General features: G+C 44.5%; 2 protein-coding genes and 1 non-coding gene across 4 annotated transcripts in view; all 3 read left to right on the plus strand.

Moving 5' to 3' along the window:
* On the plus strand, positions 1-20,675 carry RETREG3 (reticulophagy regulator family member 3). The gene is made up of 9 exons (XM_008519185.2): positions 1-401; positions 10,993-11,099; positions 13,087-13,117; positions 14,045-14,171; positions 14,823-14,907; positions 15,731-15,868; positions 16,951-17,033; positions 17,656-17,788; positions 18,482-20,675. Exons 1-9 carry the CDS (start codon positions 163-165, stop codon positions 18,937-18,939), a joined length of 1,401 nt encoding a protein of 466 aa, XP_008517407.1. The 5' UTR covers positions 1-162; the 3' UTR covers positions 18,940-20,675.
* On the plus strand, positions 9,384-9,574 carry LOC139074230 (U2 spliceosomal RNA). The gene has a single exon (XR_011523768.1). It is a non-coding gene; the product is annotated as a U2 spliceosomal RNA (small nuclear RNA).
* The window catches only part of PSMC3IP (PSMC3 interacting protein), a 7,283-nt gene continuing 2,622 nt past the window's right edge, over positions 19,294-23,954 (plus strand). The window contains exons 1-3 of one of the 2 annotated variants that reach the window (XM_008519191.2): positions 19,294-22,163; positions 22,256-22,356; positions 22,547-22,636. In XM_008519191.2, the coding sequence (XP_008517413.1) occupies positions 22,130-22,163; positions 22,256-22,356; positions 22,547-22,636 (225 nt within the window). In that variant the 5' untranslated portion in view covers positions 19,294-22,129. The remainder of the gene's footprint in view (positions 22,164-22,255; positions 22,357-22,546; positions 22,637-23,954) is intronic. The other variant, XM_008519192.2, reaches the window with a different exon arrangement.

The following is a 23,954-nucleotide window of genomic DNA, read 5'->3' on the forward strand; positions in this document are numbered from 1 at the left end:
GTGTTTTGACGCAGCGTTCTCTCTGGATGGACTCGAGTTAGAGTCTGTGCGCAGGCGCGCTGCGGAGGCAGGCGGCCTCCCCCGCCGAATCGCGCATCTGCGCAGTTGGTGTTATTGTGACTGTCGGGCCGCGGCCCCGGATGTTGTGGCTGCCGGGGGGAGATGGCGGAGGCAGAGGGGGTGGCCGCGGCCCCAGGCCCAAGTTCGGGGCCACCTTTCAGGGGCCGCCGCGCCATGTCAGGCTCCTGGGAGCGGGACCAGCAGGTTGAGGCGGCGCAGCGGGTCCTGGTGGAGGTGCTGGGGCCTTACGAGCCTCTGCTGAGCCGGGTGCAGGCAGCCCTGGTGTGGGAGCGGCCAGCCAGGAGCGCCCTGTGGTGCCTGGGGCTGAACGCGGCGTTCTGGTGAGAGAACTGGACCCTCGGAAACCTTCCGAGGCGCGGATTCGTCAAGTTTCTCTAGGGCTCTATCTCTCGCCTCCCCTGTTTTCTTCGCTGCACTGGCTCCTTCCTGTACCTGCCTCATTTGCCTCACCTTCTTCCACTCCTTCCCGCCTGCAGGCTTCGGCACCGCAGTTCGCCCCCGGGGCCTTCAGTTGTCTTCCCCGCTTTACTGCTCCCGCGCCCTCGCCCCGCACACCAGGCGGGAGCCTCCGGTTACATCTTGAGCCGCTAGCAGTGCGCGAGGGCGCCTCATGTTAGCCAGGGAAAGCTGTGTCCCTTGAAGGCCATCGCCTCTCTTCTCTTGTCTGCTCAAATGTGGTTTGAGGACTGTCCCTAGATTTTAGTAGTTATTATTGGGGTAGACGCGTGAGGCGTTAGGTCTTGAAAAGGTATCCAGAGGTGGGATAAGAAAACCGGCTTAACGATCGCAATTAGCGTGTTAGGTATTTCTTTCTTCCACTCTAGAAAGTTTGTGAAGTGTGAGCGTCAATAAGCGCCTCCAAAGCTGCAACTTGGAAGAAGATTATAAGCTTTTGAAGAATAGTGGGGAAATTTGTGAGATTGCACCCGTTTCAAAGCCACTTATCATTGCACCTCCTCCTCCTTGCAAGGAATTAGTGAGGCATCCTCAGCCACGGTTTATAGGCAAGGAAATTGAGGATGTCTAATAGAGTGTGTGAGTTTTCCTGAGCTGGAAAAGTGGGGCTGTAAATATCTTTTAAGAATCTGGATGTGTCATGCTCTGTGAAAATGAACTGCCGCTTCGTTCAGTTGTCATCATCTGGAGTGGACTTGGGTCTTGATAGGATCTGCCAAGCATAGTTTGGATGTAGTCATAACTAGGGAAGTATTATTGATCAAATTCCAAGGGAGCTGAAGTACAGGGGGCTTCTACAGCTGAATGAAATAAGACTGTCCTGGATAAGCCTGAAACAGAACAAAGTGTGTGTTTCCAAGAAAAATTGTTTTTGCTGAAAATAGCTTTGCTCTTAAAATTCTTGGTTTTAAAACCAGAACATTTATTATTCTTTGTCTGAAAGAAGATTTTCAGTGAGCTAGAGCAAAACCAATAATTCCAAGTTCATTGACAGGAAGACACAATGTTTACCTATTAAGTTAATCCTTTCACAGTTTGAAGGAAACTCAGGTGAAAGGTGTCACAGCAGTATCTGGCATTTGTTCAGGAGTCTTTAGCAAACCTGATGCTGAATTTTTCCTACAGCATTCTTCATTTGTTTTTGGTGGTGCTTCTTCCTTGATCCCCAGGTACCTACCTACTTCTCTCCTGTTGCCCTCTGTCAGAGACCCTTAACTGTAGCACCTCATTCAGGAATGTTTTCCAAAATGACCTTTTCTTACTTTCCTCCCACCTCCCCATCCCAACTCATAACCCTGGACCATGGAGTCAAAACTTCGTTTCCTACAATGGGATTGTAGTCCTAGAGCAAAAAGTGGGTTCTCAGTAAACCAGTTTGTATCAAAGTTTGGCTGGCTGGTATATAAAAACGTTTATCAGAGAGGAAGACGGGCATGGATGTTAGCTCAGGGCCAGTCTTCCTCAGCAAAAAGAGGAGGATTGGCAGCAGTTAGCTCAGGGCTGATCTTCCTTAAAAAAAAACAAAACAAAACTTTTATCAGGATTTAAGTGAATCCTGATAAACCAAAGGTTTATTAATGCAAATGGATCAGTAGCACGTATGTTGTTATTTTTGAGGAGGGGACTTTCCACATGCTCCTTGTTTGAGAGAGATTTTTGAAGTGGAATGTGGAGTTGAGGTCTGCACATAAGGAGCAGCTCTGCGTGAGATACATCTTTAAATGTTACAGTTAGGTTTTATTTGCTGGCCCCCAACAGTGTTTACTTAAGTTTACTAAAATGCTATGTTCAGAGTCTCACTCCGATCTCTTTTTCCTACTCTGGGTCTCTGGGAGCATTGTTGTGATTGGTCTTTATCGCTGGCATTTTCTGGTAGCTTGCCTGCTGTGTATCCAGAACACAGTTACTCTTGTTACATTCCCATCATACTGGAAGTAGGTGGGGAGAGAGACAGCAAAATGAAGAGTATGTCTCTTACAATTGAAAGAGCAGTTAGGTGTGCCATTTATGGAGAGGACTCATACCTGTGAAGGGTACAGCGTGACTGATAGTGTTAGGGCCCCAGAGGCCAGGGTAGTTTGACATTGGAGTTCATGGGATTGTTTTAGGAAATGGGCTTCCTTGGAAGGTAGTTGGAGGTTCAAAATGAAAGTTAGACTTCACATTCCAGTAGCATCATATTGAATATTGGTGTTGATGTTTCATTTAGGAATGTCGAAGAGTGTTTAGTTCTCAGACATTGTAAACGTTTGGGAAACATGGAAAGATCATTGGCTCAGGTCTGAGAGAAATCAAATCTGAAGTATTTTATTTTTCTTTCATGATTTGTTTTGAATAATGATAAATCATTAACTGAGGTGTTTTATGTATTTTGAGGTATTAGAAGATTGGATAGGAGTACAAAAAATCATCAGAATTCAGGTAGGTAGCTCTTAACTTTCAATGTCCTATATTCTTAGTCAACTGTACCTGTGAATGTGCCCTCTTACATCTTAAAAAGACAACAACATAAAAGACAAAGATAGATGTAGATGCCTTGCTACTATAGTATTTCAAGGTTTTCACGCTCTTTTTTTCAGGTTCCAGAGAAATTATGGTGATCATATCAGAGATCTTCCAACTTTTATTGCTTCTAGTCATTGATATGTTATTATCTGTAGGATAATAACAGAAATGTCAGGCCTTTCTCTCCAATAGCGTGTATTTTCATTAGCTTCAACACCACCTGTAAATGAGTGATTTGGGGAAGAATAGCTGAGTCAGCAAGAGTGTATCCTGACAGGATCAGAAACGAACCGGTTTGAGTAACTTTTTGGTTTGACTCATACATAGGAGATGGGGAAGGAGAAAGTAGCCCTGGAAATGTGTGTGAACTCCAGGCCCGTCCTGCTTCCAAGAGCACGTGGTTCAAGGAGGGCTAGATGACTGTGGAGCTCCTGTCCAGTTTTTAACCCTCTGTGATTCTAGATGATCTTTAAAGTAGGGATATTGACTTAGAGCAATCCACAAACTGATTCCCTGTTGAGGTCTCTTTTGGGATCTGCTTTTACGGTCACTAGTCTGAGTTAACCATACTATATTCTAGGGGATGTTATGGAATTTCTTGTTTTCACGATTGAAAAAAACAAGGTGTTTTCCCTCTTAGCCGCAAAAATCCCCCCAAATAAAAAAAATGACCCGAGAAGTGATTAAAGGTATACAACAATTCTGATTTAAAAGGTTAGAATTTGAGTAAAAAACAACAGTGAGGAACAGGAAAAGGAAGGGGGAGGGCCCATTTAGGTAGAGATGTAGTGTTCTGTGAAAAAAATCTACACATCAAATCTCAGATGCAATCTGTTGAGCAGGTGTTTCTGATCATGGTCTTTGGAGAGTTCTTGTTGCTTTTGGTAGCCAAGACGACTCTTGGCAATGAATCAAGACAAAGGATCAAGGTAAAGGATGCCTTGGCTTACTTTTTTTGCCTCTCTTTTGCAAACAGTTTTTGTCTATCCTAACTGTAAGGTTGGATGCTTTCTGTCCGTTAACATAAGGTAGGTCATTAGCAGCTAGCTGGTTTCACTTCTGGTTTTGTGCAAGCAACAACTATAACTATATGAGATAGGTTGGGTTTTTTTTCATTCTAATTTACCAGTGACTGGCTCATTAACCAGACAGCCACAAGTTCAATACAATAATGGGCTTTCTGTCCCTGTAGGATGGGGTGCTTTGTTCTGAAGTACCACTGAGACAAGCTTACTCTGCAATAACGAAGGAACCCGGAAACAGTATCTGCTTTGAAAATAGACATGTGATCTTTGTTTTGTTTATGACAGTGTAAACTTCATAGCACATTCTAATTTACCCATGCTGTTAATGAGGATTCATGGTATAGTCAGCCTCCAAAAAATTGTTTAGTTTTCGAATTTCTCATGATTTTTCTGGACACCAGAGTGTTTTTCCAAGGAATATTTTATTTAGACTGATAATTAATTGGATTTTAGCCACTAATAAAGGGGATGGACAGTTTACAAAAGGACGAAACCAAAAAATAATAAATCAGTGGATATATAAAATTTCGCTCTCATCAGTAATAAAAAATTCTAATATAAATGGTAATGAGTTACTGATTTCTGCTTATTAGGTTTTTTTAAATGGTAGTATTTTAATTCTAGGGAAAATAAGGAAAAACTGGCATATGGTTGATAGGAATATAAATTCAGCAGCCTTTCTGGAAAGTAATTTCGTAACATGTATTAAGATGCTTAAAAAGTTAATACCTTTTCAGGTGCAGGGGAAAATGGGGAGTGATTGCTAATGGGTATGGGTTTCCCTTTGGGATAATGAAAAATTTCTAAATTAAATAATGGTGTTAGTTGCACAACTCTGAATATACTAAAAGCCATTGAATTAGATAATTTAAAAGGGTGAATTTTATGGTATGCAAACTGTATCTCCATAATGCTGTTACAAAAGAAAAGTTAATGCCCTTTGACTCAATAATTCCACCTAAAATAATTAATCATAAGTACGGACAAAAATTTATGCTCAGTGATACATGGTTCAGCTTTATTACATCAAAAGTTGGAAACGTCTTAGTTCAGTTAGGGAAAGATGTAAAAGACTAACTGTATATATGTATGATGGAATCATTTTTCGTTTTTGATGCTTTTCTGGTGATACAGGAAGGCATTTATGTATTCTTAAATGAAGAAGGAGGTTTTTAAGCCAGGTATGCCATATACTTCCATGGAGTTTTTGTATGTGGATATTTTTTTAATGAAGAGAATAACTTCTGTATACACTTTGGGGTATGTATATGAATAATGGGTCATTTTTTAAACTTTTTATTATGGAAAATTTAAAACAGATAAATAGACAAAATAATATTGTGTACTACCATATACTCAGCTTTAAAGATTGTCAATTCATGGCCAGTTTTGTGTCTTCTGTACCCCAATTCTTTTCCATCTCATCCTTTATCGTGTTGAGGCAATCCCAGATGTCATATCATTTAATCTGTAAGTTTATCAGTGTGTGTCTCTGAAAAATAAAGACTTAAGAAAATACACTATCATTATCACATGTAAAAAACTAATGATTCCAGTTAATGTTCAAATTTCCAGTTTTCTCGTAAATGTCATTTTGTGTTTTTAAAACATTGTTTGGGTTAGGATCCAAATGAAGTTCACATGTTGTGACTGATTGCTTTTTTTACTTCTCTTTTACTCTTTTGGTTCCCTTTTAATCTTTTTTTCTCTTTGCAGTTTATTTGTTGAAGAAATCAGTTTGTCCTGTAAAATGTCCTACACACTGGATTTTGCTGATTTCATCCCCATGGCTTAATACATTCCCTGGTGCTCTGTATTTCCTGTAAATTGGTAGTTGGATCTAGAGGCTTGATCAGATTCTGGTTCAAAAAATTTATTTTTTTTTGGCAAGACTGTTTCATAGATGGTGTACTAATTTCATTTTTATTTTCTTTTTTAATTATTACATATGTTTTCTAAACTTTCTCCAAATAAACATGCTTACCTTTAGGGAAAAAAAAAAAAGATAATTGAGAAAAAATTGATCATGAGCCCACAATGGGTAGAAGAAGTAATAGGCTATGGGCAGTCCCCAAATTGAATAATTCACATGGGAATATCCAGAGTTGACTGCATTTTCTGTTGTTTTTGCTAAGTTGGGAAGTTCTCATGCTGACTATAGTTGCTGAAAAATGTTTTGCATGTTGTCTCATCAAACTTGTACACTGTTACAGCTTCATGTGATTTTTTGGGCCTGCATGAATAGACATTGCAGGACTAAATTAATCCAGAGAAATCCTGCCTTATTTTTCTCCCACCCCTTACCTATCCCAATCTCAAAAATACTTTATCTTCAATTATGTCTTGTTCTTGCACATAGTTGCAGAGTTTTTTTACAGGTGGGTTTTCAGGTGACCTCCATAAAATGACAAGCATAGTGTGACCCCAGTATATCCCAAACACTTCGATCTGAGATTGATATTCTCTTTTTGTTCAGGAATTTAGTATTAAGGCCTGGAACGAAAGGAGCACACACTTATCGATATTCTTATATATTTGATAGACCCCTAAGAGAACACTGATATTAATTGTCTAGTTACCTTGGAGGGGTCAACTCTAGTGGTTTGAAGTGATCTTTTCATTAGTTAAGTTTTTGTCTATATGAAAGAAGCTATTTCCCCAAGAAATATATATATTTTTTGGTGTGGAAGATTGGCCCTGAGCTAACATCTATTGCCAATCTTCCTCTTTTTGCTTGAGGACGATTGTCCCTGAGCTAACATCAGTGCCAGTCTTCCTCTGTTTTTTGTATGTGAGACACCACCACAGCATGGCTTGATGACCAGTATGTAGGTCTGCACCCAGAATCTGGACCTGCAAACCCCAGGCTGCCAAAGAGGAGCACATGAACTTTGCTATGCCACCAGCCCAGCCCCTCAAGAAATATTATTTTATACCACACAGAAAAACTCTTCTTCCTCTGCAGGAACTTCTTCAACTTCCTGCATTGGCCTGTTCAAGAAAAGGTTAAATCTGGTCTTAAAATTGATTTATGGACCAGGATTAATCTTGTTCAAGAAGGTACTCACTGTTTTAGCCTTCATGACCCAGAAAATACACTTTTTTAAAAAAAAAATTCTTTTGAAGAAGAAGATTACTGCTGCCAATCCTCCTCTTTTTGCTGAGGAAAACTGGCCCTGAACTAACATCCACGCTCATCTTCCTCTGCTTTATATGTGGGACACCTGCCACAGCATGACTTGCCAATCGGTGCCATGTCCGCACCTGGGATCCGAACCAGTGAACCCTGGGCCACCAAAGCCGAACGTGTGAACTTAACCGCTGCGCCACTGGGCCAGCCCCAAGAAAATACACTCTTTGTAAAACTCGTTACTGGTTCACCTTCATCTGCGGGATAAAACAAGTACTCTTTGTCATAAAAGGCTCTTCATGGTCTGACTCCTGCCTCTCTCCCCATGCTCATCGCCTCCCTCTGTTTTTTATGGTTCAGTTCTGTCAAGCTACTTGTCAGTTCCTTGAATATATCATGGCAGCTGACTGTTCTCCCTATCTGAATGTCCTCTCCTTCCTCACAGCCTGCTTTTTTTTGCCCTGTTTTCTCACTATTTATTTTTCAAATCCCAGCTTAGATGTCCTTTTCTTTGTTATCATTACCTTGTCATGTTATATTGAAAACACATGCAGACATGTAAATACACTTGAGAGTAAGGTCCATGTCTTTTTTTGGTAACTGGTTTGCTTACTACAAGGCCTAGGCATATAATAGGCAATCAATAAGTGTTCATTAAATTGAGTTGTAGCATAGTTGGGGGCTATAACAGGCTACTAAAATAGTCCAGGTCTTGGAGAAACAGTATTTTTATTGCCATCATCTTTAAAAAGCTGACCTTTCTTAGGAGAGGTTAATATCCTTTCCTTACCCTGGTTACTCTTTGTGTGAGTATTCATGATCTGGGAAGTGGAGATTGCAGACAGTCTGGATTGCCTCCCCAGAGAGCCCTTTCAAGTGCTCTGGAGAAAGCAGCAGTCGTGCCACATCCTGCTGCTGGGACATGGAAGCAGCAGCACTTGGGAGCAAGAAGCTCTGGAGTCCTTATCCTTGGCCTTGTTAAATTTGCTTGTTTTGGGGCGTGATGAACTGACTTTGGAGAGAAGATTAATGGCCTGGGACAGCTCTAGAGGCTGATTCTGTTAAACTGCTTTCACTCTTTAATCTCATATATAATTACAGTATCCTTTAAGTGGTAGAGTGGAAAACTTGAAATAGGTTGTCATTGGACTGGATTTCTACGTTCTTGTTTACTTCCATTCCTCATTGTTTGTATAGTTTTTAAAATTTATAATATGGATTCATGTTTATTAAAAACAAAGTACAAAAATGTCTAGAGACAGAAACTAAAGTTCCTCTGCCAATCCCTGTGTGTGTATATGTATTCGTACATACACAGAGATAAAGCTTTTTTTTTTTAATATGATAAGGATTATACTCTTAGTATTATTCTGTGATTATGTCAAATCATTAGGTCATGTGTTGAGAAGAGATCATTTATAACCAACCCTTGATCATCCTTACCCTTGTTTTTTTTTTTAATTATATATTTCATTTATTTATGTATTTATCCATTTCTTGGTGAGGAAGATTGTCCCTGAGCTAACATCTGTGCCAATCTTCCGTGTGGGATGCTGCCACAGCATGGCTTGATGAGCAGTGTGTAGGTCCATGCCTGGGATCCAAACTCACGAACCTCAGGCCACTGAAGTAGAGTGCACTAACTGAACCACTACACCACTGGGCCGGCCCATCCCTACCCTTATTTGATCAGTTGCTGTGATAATAGCTAGTAACACTTCCACATTGTAAACTTGAATAGAACTATGTGTTAGGCATGTATTAGGTGCCTTGTATTTTCTTCTTGTCTCTTTAGCAAGATCAAGTGTGATATTTTTATAGGTGATTATGCGTTGTTTCTAATACCTACAAACAATCTTGCAAGATTTGTTATTGTTAACATCACTTAAAGATGAGGAAACAGGCTTGAAGAGGTTAAGCTAATTTATTGAAGGTCACGTGACTAAAAGTGGCTGTTCAGAGAATCAAACTCAAGCCAATCTAACTTTAGAAGCCATGCCTTACTGCCCTCTGGAACCACCTCTCTGGTTAACGCATTCAGCTTCCCTCTAGATCTTAGAACAGTGTTTCTCAAACCATCTGTGGTGAGGACTAGTGTTGTTTTCCCCAATCTGTTGCAAATCAATACTTTTATAAAATACAATATAAATGCATTACTAGAAAAAATAAGTTTTAAAAGGCATAGTATTGCTTCTCGGCCTTTTGGCTAAGATCAAATGTGGTATCTGTTCTTACCCGTTTAATATCTGATATGTCTTCTATCCGAGGACAATATATTAACTGGATTTTTGGAGCAGGGAGATGGAATAGGAGCTTGCTCCGTCCACTCTGCGCATCGACCTGGTATTGCAGTACCTCCAGGAACGGTGCACCCCCTTGGGGGCATTTAAAAAAATAAAAATAAATTTAAAGATGTAGAATATGCAAGCCTAAATGTATCCTTATATTAAAAATTACTTGGTCAGATTGCTGTAAAAATTTCTAAATGCTTACTTTCAATTTCTATACTTACTTCTCCACAGACTGGTAAAATGAGCTTGTGGGCCAGCTCTGGACTACAGACACTCTGCAAGGCACTGCCTTAGGGGCTTTAGGGTGGTGTAATATGAACACTTAGAAGAACTAGTTTTTTGTTTTATAACATTTTATTGTGAAAGAATTTAAATATGTACAGAGGTAGAATAGTATAAATGAAGAATCCCATGTACTCATCACCCAGCTTCAGCAATTATCAGCTCATGGTCAGTCTTATTTCATCATCTTTCATACTCTTTCCCTTGTCAAACTGTATTATTTTGACACAAATCTTAGACTTCATATCATTTTATTCCTATATATTTTAGTATGTATTTCTAAAAGAGAGACTCTTTAAAAACATAACTTCTATAACATTATCACACCTAAAAAAATTAACAATAGTTCCATATCTTCAGATATGCTTTCTGTTCAGATTTTCCAGATTGTGCGTAAATATCTATCTATGGTTGACTCTTTCCAGTAACTAGCTTTTCCTTCATTTTATTAATATGATACATTACATTTATTGATTTTTGTATGTTGAACCACCCTTGCGTTCCTGGAATAAATCCGAAGAATGGTCATGGTGTATAATCCTTTTAATCTGTTGCTGAATTCAGTTTGCTCGTATTTTATTGAGGATTTTTGCATCTATATTCATAAGGGATATTGGTCTGTAGTTTTCTTTGTGTCTTTACCTGGCTTCAGTGTTAGAATAATGCTGGTGTCATAAAGTGAATCAAGAAGTGTTCCCTCTTGAATTTTTTGGAAGAGTTTAAGAAGCATTGGTGTTAATTCTGAAGTACTGGCTTCTAGACGTAGCTTCAGTGCTAACTTTCTATGTGACCTTGACCAAGTCATTTTACTTTTTTAGGCCACAGTTCCTTCATCTGTCCAACGATTGAATTAAATGCTCCTTAGTGCATCTCTATCAGTTTGTAGCCCTACACTAGGGTCTAACTTGGCAGAAAAATATTTGCTTTCATCATAACAACTTATCAAACTTGAATTTCTCCCTGAAATTAATGGAATCACAGAGTTGAAAGTTGAAAGAGGCTTTAAGAGTTTATTTGGTTTAGTCCTCTGCCTTTACAGAAGCAGATTCTTCTCTCTGCCCCATAGGTAAAATAACTGAAGTTCAGAAAGTTTAAGTGACTTTCCCAAGGTATGTAATTAGGACTTAAGTCTGTATACTACAGAACCTGTAGTATGCATATGGTCTTTGCTGAAATTAGCTTAATTGGATAATGATCTTTCTTCTGTTTTCCTTCTCTATAGGTTCTTTGCACTGACATCCCTTCGTCTTGTGTTTTTACTTGCGTTCAGCTCAATGATCGTTGTGTGTATAGATCAATGGAAGAACAAAATCTGGCCTGAAATAAAAGGTGAGTTTGGTAGTATTCAGAACAATCTGAACAGGAAATGGTCTTTCCTAGAATTTTTACCTTTAGTTTTGGGAGTTTATGAGGAAGTATGTGGAACTGGGACTGTCTTTTGATGTCTGAATTATTTGCTTTAGGAGACACTTGAAGAGTTAGCACTCCATCTGTAGTTCCGCCCTTCCCATTGTTACTAAGCTCAGGAAATCTGTATCGACCCCCTGAGATGTTCTTACCCTCGTAGCTGGCCTGAGGAGTAAGTAGTCCTTAGGTTTTTAAAAGTAATTCTCATTGGATGCTACATCTTTTCAGAGGCGGTATCAATTTGCCACTTAGGAATTTCTTTTAAATTGTTTATCTGCAAAGCACTAAGCTAGGCATTATGACTCAGATAAAGTACTCTAAGATACGGTTCCTCTTCTCAAAGATTATACATACTTAAGCATAAGAAAAGTTAAATGTCAGTTATGGAACAGTACTGGAGATGTCACGGTGCAGTATGTGATCAGTATGTTATCAGTATGTTTGTCATGTATTTCAGCCCAAGCTCAAGCCTTGAACAAAGCAAAAGATTTGGACAGGTGGAGAGAAAAGTATGTTTCTAGAGGGGCCAGTATCTTGATTAGTCTGAGGAACCAGAAACTGCAGAGCATCTTCTGAGAGCAAGGAATTGATCATTTTCTTGGGAATGAAGAGGTCATTAAAAGGAGTGGTAGGAAATAAGATTTAAAGTATGTTGGGATTAGATTTTATAAGGCTTTAAAGTTAGGCTTAGAAATTTAGACTTTAAACTGTAGGTGATGGGTGGTCATTGAAGATTATTTATTAGAGCTACATGCTGAGATGATATTAAAGATTAATTTGATAGGGGCTGGCCCCGTGGCTGAGTGGTTAAGTTCGCACGCTCCACTGCAGGTGGCCCAGTGTTTCGTTGGTTCAAATCCTGGGTGCAGACATGGCACTGCTCATCAAACCACGCTGAGGCAGCGTCCCACGTGCCACAACTAGAAGGACCCACAACGAAGAATATACAACTATGTACTGGGGGGCTTTGGGGAGAAAAAAGAAAAAAAAAATCTTTAAAAAAGATTAATTTGATAGCATTTTACAGATGACAAGGAAGGAGAAAAAAAGGAAAGGGGGAGACCTGACAGGAGCCCAGGGCAGTATCTGTGTGAGAAGTAGTTAGAGAGGTGTTGGTGGAAACAAATGATGGATGGCCTAGAGGGCTGTGGAGAAGGAAGACACTTCAAGACTGATATGTAGGGGGTTAGAAGAGTAAGGGATAAAGGCCAACTCTGGGATTTCAAAGCTAGGAGAGTAAGAGATGGCATTACAGTTAGGAGATACAGGCAATGTCAGGCACAGGCGTCGGTTTGGGTGGGGAGTGAGAGCAAGGAAAATTGATGTACGTTTTGGACATGTTAATTTTGAAGTGTTGGCAGGATATTCAAATCAGAGTATACAGATTTTAAATACATTCCCATCCTATTTTGCAAAGACTTGAAGGAATCATTTAGTTCATACACCTGTCTTATGGCTAGTGAATATCAAAAGACTTTCATCATTCCTTGTAGTTAATGGGTCTCTTTTTAAAGAGAATAGGCAGATTTCTAGGGTTGTGTAGTTATGACATGCCTTGGTAACCTGGTACATATTGATGTGTAGGTGCAACTCAGACACACTTCAGGGGTGGGATGGACCATTTTTTGTGTGCACCTTGGCTCTCAGTTGTAGTAATTAGAAGGGACCCTAATGCTCCATTTGGATCCTTCCCCCAACCTCTGCTGGAAAAATGAGCAGGCAACAGCCATCATTCCCTTGTCTGCAGTTCCCTAACTCTGGCAGTATAACATGGCGTCTCCTTTTTATTGGCTATTATGTTTTCTTTTCCCCAAGCCTATTAAAACTTGAGCTGTCAGACCAACAGCCTAACATTTTCATGTTTAGTTTTCCCTACCAACTAATGCTGGTGTTTGTTTTAATATTGTAGTGCCAAGAGCCGACGCATTAGACAATGAGAGGTATGGAACACTAATTAAATCCCTTTTTGTTGCTCTGATTGATTCTCTTGTTGTAATATTCTGGTTACATGTTGTTAACCCCATGTTCTGGACACAAAGCATAAGCCGAGAACCTAGTCAGTTCCAAATAATCATTTTAACAAATCCTAAAGTTCAGGCAGCAGTGTGTTGAGATGGCTAGTGTCCTCTGATATTTACAAGAGAAGTTTATGAAAAAGAAGCATTACAGTGCCCCATAACCTGACATGCCAGGGAATTAGCTGCCTTATTCAGCCCTAGTGTGAAAACTTAGAGGCAAGTTACTTCCTTTGTCTCCTGGCTTTTATACCAGGTCATTTAGTGTTTTCTGTGACCTCTGGCTATTTAAAGTTCCTGGTCAGAAAACACATTGGTTCCTGGCAGCAGCAAGCCAAAGATTCTTCTTGTGTGTCACAGCTCCTGCTTTCATTTCTCGGTTCATTCATCCCATATGTTTGATCCAAGGAATTTTCTCTGCTGTGGTTTATTTTGGTTTTGTTTTATTTATTTTTTCTCTGAGGGGCACATCCAGTGTTGCCTCCCTCTCAGCAGCAGTGGTGTCAGACTACTTTCATCCGTGGATTGCAATCACAGTGAATTGCAATGGTCTGAGTGCACGGAAGATGTTTCTAAGCACAAAGGGCCTTAGAGCTGGTGGCAGGTTTACACACGTGGATGGGGCTGCTTGCATATAGGGTGGAGTTGTCAGAACAAGTTTGCCCTCCTAGTCGCTAAATTCAAGTTTCAACCTGGTGAGCCAAGAAGAAAGTCATGCTTCACCTCCAGAGCACCTAGGACAAGCCACTCCCCAGACCCTTTTGGAACCCAGAACGATTGATTGCCTGCGTAGCAAGATGGGGGGGACCCTCAACACCCTCCTTTCACAGCTCCCACTTCTCTCTCCCTTAGCTGGGGCTTTGTGCACCCTCAGTTGCTCAGCGTGCCCGAGCTCTGCCACCACATAGCTGAAGTCTGGGTTAGTGGGACCATTTTCATAAGGAATCTTTTGCTTTTCAAAAAGCAAAACCCGGGCAAGGTAAGAATCTTCCCTTTCTCACTTTCATTTCTGGCTTCTCAGTTAAGTTTATGCTAAACTGAAACAGCCCTTTTATTACATATCCTCATTCAGGAAAGGAAAGACCATGATGTTTGTAGAGACAAAGGGAAGTTGTAGGAAGGGGCTTCTGACCAGCCGCTAGGACTAAGGCAAGCGCTTGAGGACCCCTCCTTTGAGTGCTTGCCACTTAGATTAGGCCATCTTCCTGCCCCAGCATGGGAAAGAAAGCTTGCTTGTGTGCATTCTGTGTCATATTAAATATGTGATAGGTTGTTGGGGTTTTTTATTTATTATTTTTTTACTTTGACTAAAAAAAACCACCACCACCACTTGCTTTCAGAGAGAATTTTTGGCTAAGTCCTATTCAAACCAATTTCCCAGCATGAAAGGTGCAGCCCTCTGGGCTTGGCCATATAACAGGAGTTTGAATAGAAGTGGACATCCACCTTTTCCTACCAGAGTCACCACTGGATGTGACAGTGGCTAGGTACATTTGTCATTCTGACATGTCCATGCTTTACTGATAGGTCATAAAGAATCATTTCAATCACGTCTCCATCTTACCCTCTGTCCCTACCCTAGTCCCCTGCCATGTACCAGAAACTTAATACTATTTCCTGACTCCCCCAGTTCTGCTTGCTAAGCTGTGGGATATTGACCTTTTTGGCCGTCTTGGGCCGCTACATCCCTGGGCTCCTGCTGTCCTACTTAATGCGTAAGTATGGTATATAAGTTCTTCGATGAGTTTACCCTACTTGTAGCTTTTCCAGCCACAGCTAACTCTGGGTCTAGGGAGAGGACTTTTATATTTCAATTCTCTAGGAAATGACCTTTTTATATTTTCATGACTTGTTTAGTATCTTGAAAATATCTTTCTTCTTACGTGTAGCAGGCTCTCCACTTATAAAGTCCTTTTCTTATAGTGTCAGCTTTAGAAACTGATGAGGGCCCATTAACATATATTGTATTACCACCATAAAGGACTGACTGTCCCTATTTACGGAGGGAACTTAGAGTTAGTGTGTTGTATAACAAGAACATAACTCCTAGAGGATCCTCTGCTGGGTTCTGTGTACCCTGGATCACTTTCTTTCACCCTGGAGCCTAGTTTTGTAAAGTTAGTTAGTTCCTCTTGGCATAAACTCTGCTTGCTTGGGGCTGGAAGTACTGAGTAGTTATGGCTGTGGCCATTATGTATCAGAAACTCACATGATTTGTTGTGTGGTTTCTGAGGCCTTGTTACCGTTTGGCCTTGTATATGGCTCAGTGACACCCATATGCAAGGTACTACACTGCTGGTTCTTCCCTCAGTATATCAGCAGCACACTCTGCTGTGCACATCCCTGTAGGTGGCTGTAGAAGTCTCTGCCCTCCAAAACCCCCTCAGGTAGTAGGGGAGATTAGTGAAGATGACCAGCAGAATGAAACAGAACTGTTCCTCACTAAGTGTCCAGGCCCTAAGGACATAATAGCAGAGGGACAGTTAGGATTGTTTCCTGCAGCCCCTTTTCCAATTTGCCACTATTCCCATTCCTCAGTTGTCACTGTCATGATGTGGCCCCTGGCTGTGTACCACCGACTGTGGGATCGAGCATATGTACGACTGAAGCCAGCTCTGCAGCGGCTGGATTTCAGTGTCCGTGGCTACATGATGTCCAAGCAGAGAGAGAGACAATGTAAGTGTCAAGGGGAGGCTTCCTTCCACTTGGGCAATTTGGGGAAGAGAATGAGAAGCCTGTAGGTCTGACAAAATGGGTAGGTCCTTGAAAGTGGGAGAAGTAGGGGGCTGGTTGGTGTGTAGGAGGTAGTAGGTAAAAGTGATATTCTATTCCAGGGAAATCTATGCAGGCTTACCAGAGTTTCCATTTGGAATTCTAGACACTCCCATTTTAAACAAATCTGAGAAAAGTTCTCCCAAGTTGAACAAAAGACAGTGAAGATACATCCCTAGTGTTTGCTGCTTTTTATGAAGCACTGTCCATGTGTCCAAGCACTGTGCTGGCTGCTTGCATACATCATCTTATTTAACCCTTACAACAACCTTGAGAAGAGGGGGCTATTGTCTTCCTTTTCCAGTTGAGGAAATTGAAGCTCACAGCCAGTAAGTGACAGAGCAGGTCTTTTAGACTGTTAAGCCAGACGTCTTTCTCTACTGAAAGCTGCCTTCCAAAGGGAATTCAAAACCGCTGCCTCAGAAGCCAGATGCTTACTAGCCCGAGATCCTCCAACACACGAATAACACTCGTGGGAACTTTTTCCTCTCTTCTGTGGTCTGATTGGGTTGGGTGTTTGCTTAAGCCATGGCCTGCAAAGAGTCCTGCATTTGTCACTAAGGCCCAGCCTCCCCTGGGGCAGCCGGTTGAATAGTATCAGTCCTTAAGAGTCTGATTTAACCAAGGTGGGGCCATCTCCCTTTGCCCTCTCTTTGATAGTGTCCACTTTCCACATTGACATCCGGTCTGCCCCTAGCTGATCCTGGGAGTTGTTGACAAGCCTGGTAGTTGATCATATGACCAGAAAAAAAATGTTGGGGGGCTGGTGGAGGGAGGGATGTTGGAAGAAATTTTTCTCTCCTGTGTTACCAGCTTACCTTGCCACTTAGGCTCAGCAACCCTGCCTCAGGCATTGTTATGTAGGCTTAGGGCCATATTCAGAGGGGTTCGGTCTCTTATGTTCTGATCTTATGCCTTTGAAGTCCAAAGCGGGTGGGGAGTTCCCTTAAGGGAAGGCATCAAGGCCTTCTGCTCTTTCCACATAGTGCGCCGCAGAGCCCTACACCCAGAACGTGCAATGGACAACCACAGCGACAGCGAAGAGGAGCTTGCTGCCTTCTGTCCTCAGGTATCTTGGTTGTGGAACTGCACCACTGGCCAGTTTTCTTTAGCTCCCTTTTAACCATCTGGCACCTCACATTTAAGCAGTAACCAGGTTTTCAAGTTCACTGTGGGCTCTCTAAAGCCTCACCCTCTTACCCCACCAGAGCAGCAAGGAGAGAAGCCAGTGTCATATTGGGACTTTGTACCTAGATTTCAATTTGAGCCTGGTGATCAGCACACTTTCTTGCATGTCTCCTTTTAACCCCTACCATCATGGCAGAACTTCTGGAACTGGTGTGATCATCTTGTAAACAGCCCAGCCCACCTTAGGTCGGGCCATGTGTGTGTCCTCCTGGCCACCTGTGAAAGTATACTCTCCATTAATTATTTGTTTAAGAGTAAGTGGCTGGTCAACTCCGAAGACTTCTTCCTTCCTGTGCTCAAGATGGATGAATAAGAGTGTTTTCCTTAGGGGAGCAGCCTAAAAGGGGTCAAGATTTTGACAAAGTCCTCATCCATGCCTGGTTCCGCTGATGGCCTTAGGGTAGCCTTTAGGGCCTGCTAATTAGTAAAGCTGTAAATGGGGAATAGCACCTATTCCTAATGGCATCATCTCTTCAGACTTGTTGGTCTTTTCTTTTCCTAAGCTGGATGATTCTACTGTTGCCAGGGAATTGGCCATCACAGACTCTGAGCACTCGGATGCTGAGGTCTCCTGTACAGACAATGGCACATTCAATCTTTCACGGGGCCAAACACCTCTAACAGAAGGCTCTGAAGGTGAGGGGAACCTTGGACTTGAGTTATGGCTCTGACTGTTGCCTCTCAGCTTCCCCAGGCAGAGGGGATTCTGCCCCTCTCCTGTTTTTTCTCTTTTTTTTGAGGAAGATTAGCCCTGAGCTAACTACTGCCAGTCCTCCTCTTTTTGCTGAGGAAGGCTGGCCCTGAGTTAACATCCGTACCCATCTTCCTCTACTTTATATGTGGGACGCCTACCACAGCATGGCGTGCCGAGCAGTGCCATGTCCGCACCTGGGATCCGAACTGGCGAACCCCCCGGACTGCCGAGAAGCAGAATGTGCAAACTTAACCGCTGCACCACCACGCCAGCTCCCCTCCTCTCCTGTTTTTTGAGCCGTGGATCAGGTGGCAGAGCAGCCTTAGGGAAATGGCTACAGCCAGGATGGCACTCTGCTCTCCTTGAAATCCTCAAGGAAAGGATTTTACCTGTGCCTTAGTAACCTCAGTTCTAGGCTCACTGGGGGCATGGTGGAGGAAAAGACAGGGAGTTCTCTGGCCAGTAGAGATCGCAGCAATCTCTAAGTGGAGGGGGAAAGCTGGCAGGCCCACGGGTTTTGCTTCACCCTCATAAATCCAGGGTGAAAAACTGGTTACATGGGGCTGACTTTATGGGGCTGGGGCACAGGAGGGCCAGGCAGTTGCCATGTCTCAGACACCCCTCTATTCTCCCAGACCTAGATGGTCACAGTGATCCAGAGGAATCCTTTGCCAGAGACCTTCCAGACTTCCCTTCCATTAACGTGGATCCTGCTGGCCTGGATGATGAGGACGATACCAGCATTGGGATGCCCAGCTTGATGTACCGTTCCCCACCAGGGGCTGAGGAGCCCCAGGTACCGCTTGCCAACCGGGAGGAGGCTGCACTGCCAGAGCTCCTGCTTGGTGCCCTGCCTGCAGGATCCAACCTCACCAGCAACCTTGCCAACCTGGTCTCCCAGGGCATGATCCAGCTGGCCCTGGCAGGGGCCTCCCAGCCAGGCCCTTCTGGCCCACCTCCCCGGAGAGCAACAAGAGGCTTACTCCAGGCCCCCAGTTCAGACCTGGACACTGATGCTGAGGGGGATGATTTTGAACTCCTGGACCAGTCAGAGCTGAATCAGCTGGACCCTGCCAGTTCCAGGAGCCACTGAGGCAAAGACTCCTTTTGGGGGACACTGTGGTTTAGCATTTTTTTTTCCGCCCATCCCACTTAAGGTGAAGGGGTAAAGGAGGAACCCAGGTCCCATCCCCTGAGTTATATTTGTATGCTGGGTGGCCTGGCTGATGCTCAGAGGCCTACTGAGAGAGGATACTCACTCCCCTGCTACGAGCTGGCTACCCATTTCTGAGCTCAGTCACTGAAGTGAGAGTGTGCTCCCCCAAGGGAGGCTTTTCTCCATCAGGATGGTACTTTTGGGGAACAAAGTAGTCAGGGCTATTGGTTCCCCTTTGAGGGGGTGCTGCTGTTTGCTTCTAGGTATGGGTGCTTGAGGGCCCTCAGTGATAGAAGAGCCCTTTCTGTTCTGCCTCCTTTCCTCACCTCCCTAGAGCTCCAAGTCAGGCAGCAGCTGGAAGAGTTACACTCTCCTCCTCCTCTTTTGCTAAGCCATGATTTGATTTGTCTTTTTCTAAGCAAGCTTGTCCTTTGGTTCTGCAGAGCAGGCTTGCTCCCTCTGCCCCAGCCCATCCTCATTTCTTCAGGCCTAACCCCCAGTGCTCCAAAATATTGCTTGTGAAATTTAAGAAATGTGAACACGATGTGGGGGTGGGCCTCATCTACATTACCTTGGGCCATGGGGACAGCTGGCTGGGAGGGTGAGTGTCTCTATATCTCATGGTCTCACTGAATCTTCTGGAGCTGCCTGGTAATCTTTGGTGCTGCTAACCCCTGGCTCCATTTGACCATCAGCCTGAGCAATGAGCAAAGCAATACCGTACCATACCCGTTTCCATATTCCTGTTCCTTCCCCTGCTCCTCCCTTGGAGAAGCAATAATTCCATGGGGGATGTCAAAGTAGCACTTTACAAATGGCTCAGTGGCATTCATCCCAGGAGCCACCAGCTCTTCTTGCACCAGCTATTCTCACTTCCTGTTCAGCTCCTTTAACACTTTTATTTTCAACTGCTTCCCAACTTGGCAGGGCCCAGTTAGCGAGAAAGTGTCTGTAATCTGCAGAGACCCCTCTAAGGGGTATCTGTTCTACTGCCCCTAGTAAAATCACGTGAGACAAAAACTGAAAATAGTAATTAGCGCTAAACCTATGCCAGCCTACAGCCCCTCTCTACCTCCCCAATCAGAGCTCAAGCCACACTCTTCTATCCTCTTTCCCTCTGCATTAACCCTTTGCTGATCCTCAGGGACCACTCCCCCAACATCCCCATGCCTGGGTGAGGGATGTTGGACAGAGCCCGTTTCCGTGTGCTGCAGGTGGGATGTGCTAACATGTTTGCTCTTGGCTGATGGACAAGGTAGAGGTCAGGGAGTGAAAACAGTTACCAGTGAGAAGGGAGAGGAGCTAGGTGCCTGTTTCATAGTCACTTACCTTTGTGTGAAGGTTAGGGGTAATGGCATCCCCCACTTTAGGATTCTCAAACAGACTTTGGACACCTCTCACCTCAGAGCCCAGATGTCTTACAGGTGAGCTCTGATGTGGGAAAAAAAGGGAGGGTGTGGGAAGTGAGTGGGATTTTGTGTGTTTGCAAGAGTGTGTGTAGCTTCAGGCCTTGGGAGTTGGCAAGAGGGGGGGAAGGAAGGAGAGCAAAATCTTTGGAAGGTGTTTCTTGTACCTGGGGGATCCTGCTCTGCATCTCCTTAGTCCTCCACTGTGAACTGGGGTGGGGATACGAGTGGGAGGGGTACTGGGGAATAAATCTTGTATGAGAACAATCTTTAAGAGACTGATGTTGAATGGTGTCCTACCCTTGATAGGTCTTCCTTGTTAATCTGAGATGTAAATTAATTTGAGGAGGTGACAGTCTCAGAAGAGGAAGTCCAGGTGTGAGGGACCACTTGCCCATCCCTATTTTTCCTTAGGGTGTGAGGCCACTTCCCTTCCCCAGGAGAGCCCAGGCATAAGCATAAGTGGCACTTTTGGCTAGCATCTAGTTTGCAGTTCCATCATTTCTAATTCTTTTTGTGTGTGTGTGTGAGGAAGATTGGCCTTGAGCTAACATCTGTTGCCAATCTTCCTCCTTTCTTCTTTTTTCTCCCCAAAGCCCCAGCACATAGTTGTATATCCTAGTTGTAAGTTCTTCCAGGTCTGCTATGTGGGATGCAGCCACAGCATGGCTTGATGAGCAGTGTGTTGGTCCCCAACCAGGATCTGAACCAGCAAACTGCAGGGTCGCCATAGTGGAGCGCAGGAACTTAATCACTGGGCCGGCCCCCCATCATTTCTAGTTCTTAATAGTGTCCCCTAAACGTGTGAAGACAAGTACATGTTTCAAAGGCTAAAGAGGTTTTCGGTAACAAAGGGCTTTAAAAAGCACCATGCCCCTCCCGGATGGTTTGAGCTGTAGGGACAGCTGCTCTTTGGCCTTCAGCTGACCTCAGAAACTAGAAATACTTATTTCAGGCTTTGTCCCATTGGCCACTGTGGGCAGAAGTGGAAAGCACCTGCCAGGTGTTGCCATAAGAGTGACTCGGCCAACAGGAAACTTTTCTACAAGCTTTGTGGCTTAAGAGTAGCCCCCTCCCAACCTTCCCCTTCCTTGGTGTTCAAACCATAGCGTGCGTGGAGCGCCCCCTGTGTGCGAAGCCCGGTAACGGGCAAAGGGGGGTGGCGTTATGCTCTTTCCAGGGCGCCTGCGCAGGCTATTAACGCCTCACAACCACCCTTCTGCATTTCTTGTTCCTATTTTACAAATGATGAGACTAACCGACGGAAAGCGCGCTGGACCGTGGGATAGGACACGTCCCCGTGGGTAACTAGCTCTGGGATCTTGAGCTAATCGCTTGCCCAGCGGAAGTTAATTCTGCGGTTTCTTCCCGTTCGAACACGACCCAGCTCACTGTCACGAGTGTTCAGCTGCCCCTGGAACTGGGTCTCGAAACTTCAAGGCGTGATTTACGACAGCCTTCGTTTCCACGGGCAGGAAGGGAGAGGTTGGAAGCGAGCGCCCCGCCGCCTCCGCACACAGCAGGACTGCAGGGAATCGGACTGGCGCTCGAGCTCCGAGCCGAGATGAACTACGGCGGCCGGGGAGGGTCGCTTCGTTCCTCGCGAAGACTTCCCTTTCCGCCAATCACTGCCTGAAGCCCGCCCTTCCCGGCGCCGGAAGGAGCCGTTGCCGCGAGCAACCGCAACCTCCGGCTTTCGGAGTTTGGCGGCGGGAAAGACAATGAGCAAAGGCCGGGCAGAAGCTGCGGCGGGAGGTGACGGGGCCGTACGCGCGGGGGAGACCCGGGGTCGGGGAGCGGGTGAGGGTTCGGCGGAGTGACGCCTGCCCTGCCTCCTCCCCCGGTAGCCCCCGGCATTCTCCTGAGGTACCTGCAGGAGCAGAACCGGCCCTACAGCGCCCAGGACGTGTTCGGGAACCTGCAGCGGGAACACGGACTGGGCAAGGCGGTGAGGACCCTCTCCTGGGATTCCTCTCCTTGGGACCCCTCCAACCCGCTTCGGGTCCTGCCCTCTCGAGGCTGCCATTCTAGCCTTGGGTTACCTAAGGCCTGTCGGGCGCGCCCCCGTCGCTGAAATCCCCCCGCCCCAGCCCGGGGTCACGCCTCCGGTTGTGTCCGCCCCCCCTCCCCCCCCCAAGGCGGTGGTGAAGGCGCTGGAGCAGCTGGCCCAGCAGGGCAAGATCAAAGAGAAGACGTACGGCAAGCAGAAGATCTATTTTGCGGACCAGGTGAGGGGGATCTGCGCGGATTATCACCCGTGTGGGAGCCCGACGTGAGGTCAGTCGACCCCTACTGTCAGCTCTTTGGGAGACTTCAGGCACCCTGTGGAAGTCTCCTGTCTTATGCCATGACAGGGCCTCAGACATCCTTCAAACCAAAGTGTGTATCCCCCTTGCTGTCATCCACACCGCATGAGACCTCCAGAAGCCCTGATTCCCAATCATCTGGATTAGCACCACCGCCTGCCAAACGACTTTCCTTCTGTCTCCATCCCCTTCCCTAGACACACTCAATGTCAGTTTAGTATCTCCAGCCCACGTCTCCACTTGGATGCCTTTCAGACACTTCAGCATCAGTATTGCCAACGTAGAGTGCCTTATCTCTCCCTAAGCCGGCTCCTCTCGAATTCTTCTCCCTTAAGGAATCACTCTTCACCCACGCCAGAGACTTGCAGTCATTCTTGACTTGCGTTACCTCACCTATCTAGTCAGCCATCAAGTCCAGCTGATTTTCCCCTTGAATCCATCCTCTCCTTTCCATATGCCATCACTGCTCGAGTTCAGGCACTCCTCATCCATATCCTCCTAACAGGTCTCCTGGCTTCCCCAAACATACCTTAAATTGCAGCCAGAATGATCTATGGACATGAAATCTAGTCGTACCATTTACCTACTTAAAACGCCCGTGCTCCCTGGAAGAGGTAAAAGGGCCTGGGAGACGCCGCGCCTGCCTCCAGCCTCCCCTGTCTAGTTGTCTGTCCATCGATACCGGACTGTTCAGATGTTTTACTGCTCTGTCCCGTGCTCATTGCCCTCCCTCTGCCTGGAGTTTTTTAGTCCCTTCTTCCTCTGCGCCTTTGCCCAGCTACCATCCTTCAGGGTTTCACTCAGGCATCACCGTCTCCAGAAACCTTCCCTGAATGCTCTGATTGCCTCTTCTGAATTCAGGCGCTTGCCTCTTTTGAGGCATGCTGTATTACAGTTGTCTTTTTCTTGTCTCCTTCACATAACGGAAGCTCTTCTAGGGCAGACCCGATTTCTCATTCATGTTCCTTTACTCAACACCCTCTCAGTATCTCACCTGGACTAGCATTTTATATACTCGTTTAACTGAACAAAACCACTGTCAGGGCTAACTTTCCTAAAATAGTCATTATGTTACTGCTCTGTTGAAGACCCCCCTAAAGGAGAAGTTGGCAGATTTTTTCTGTAAAGGGCCAGATGATTAATATTTTTATGATTTGAGGGCAGATGGGCTCTTGTCACAGCTACACAGCTGTCACAATTACTCACATCCCCCATGGTGGAGCGGACAGTATGGAAACGA

Source organism: Equus przewalskii, chromosome 10 (genome assembly GCF_037783145.1).
Source record: "Equus przewalskii isolate Varuska chromosome 10, EquPr2, whole genome shotgun sequence".
NCBI classification, from domain to species: domain Eukaryota; kingdom Metazoa; phylum Chordata; class Mammalia; order Perissodactyla; family Equidae; genus Equus; species Equus przewalskii.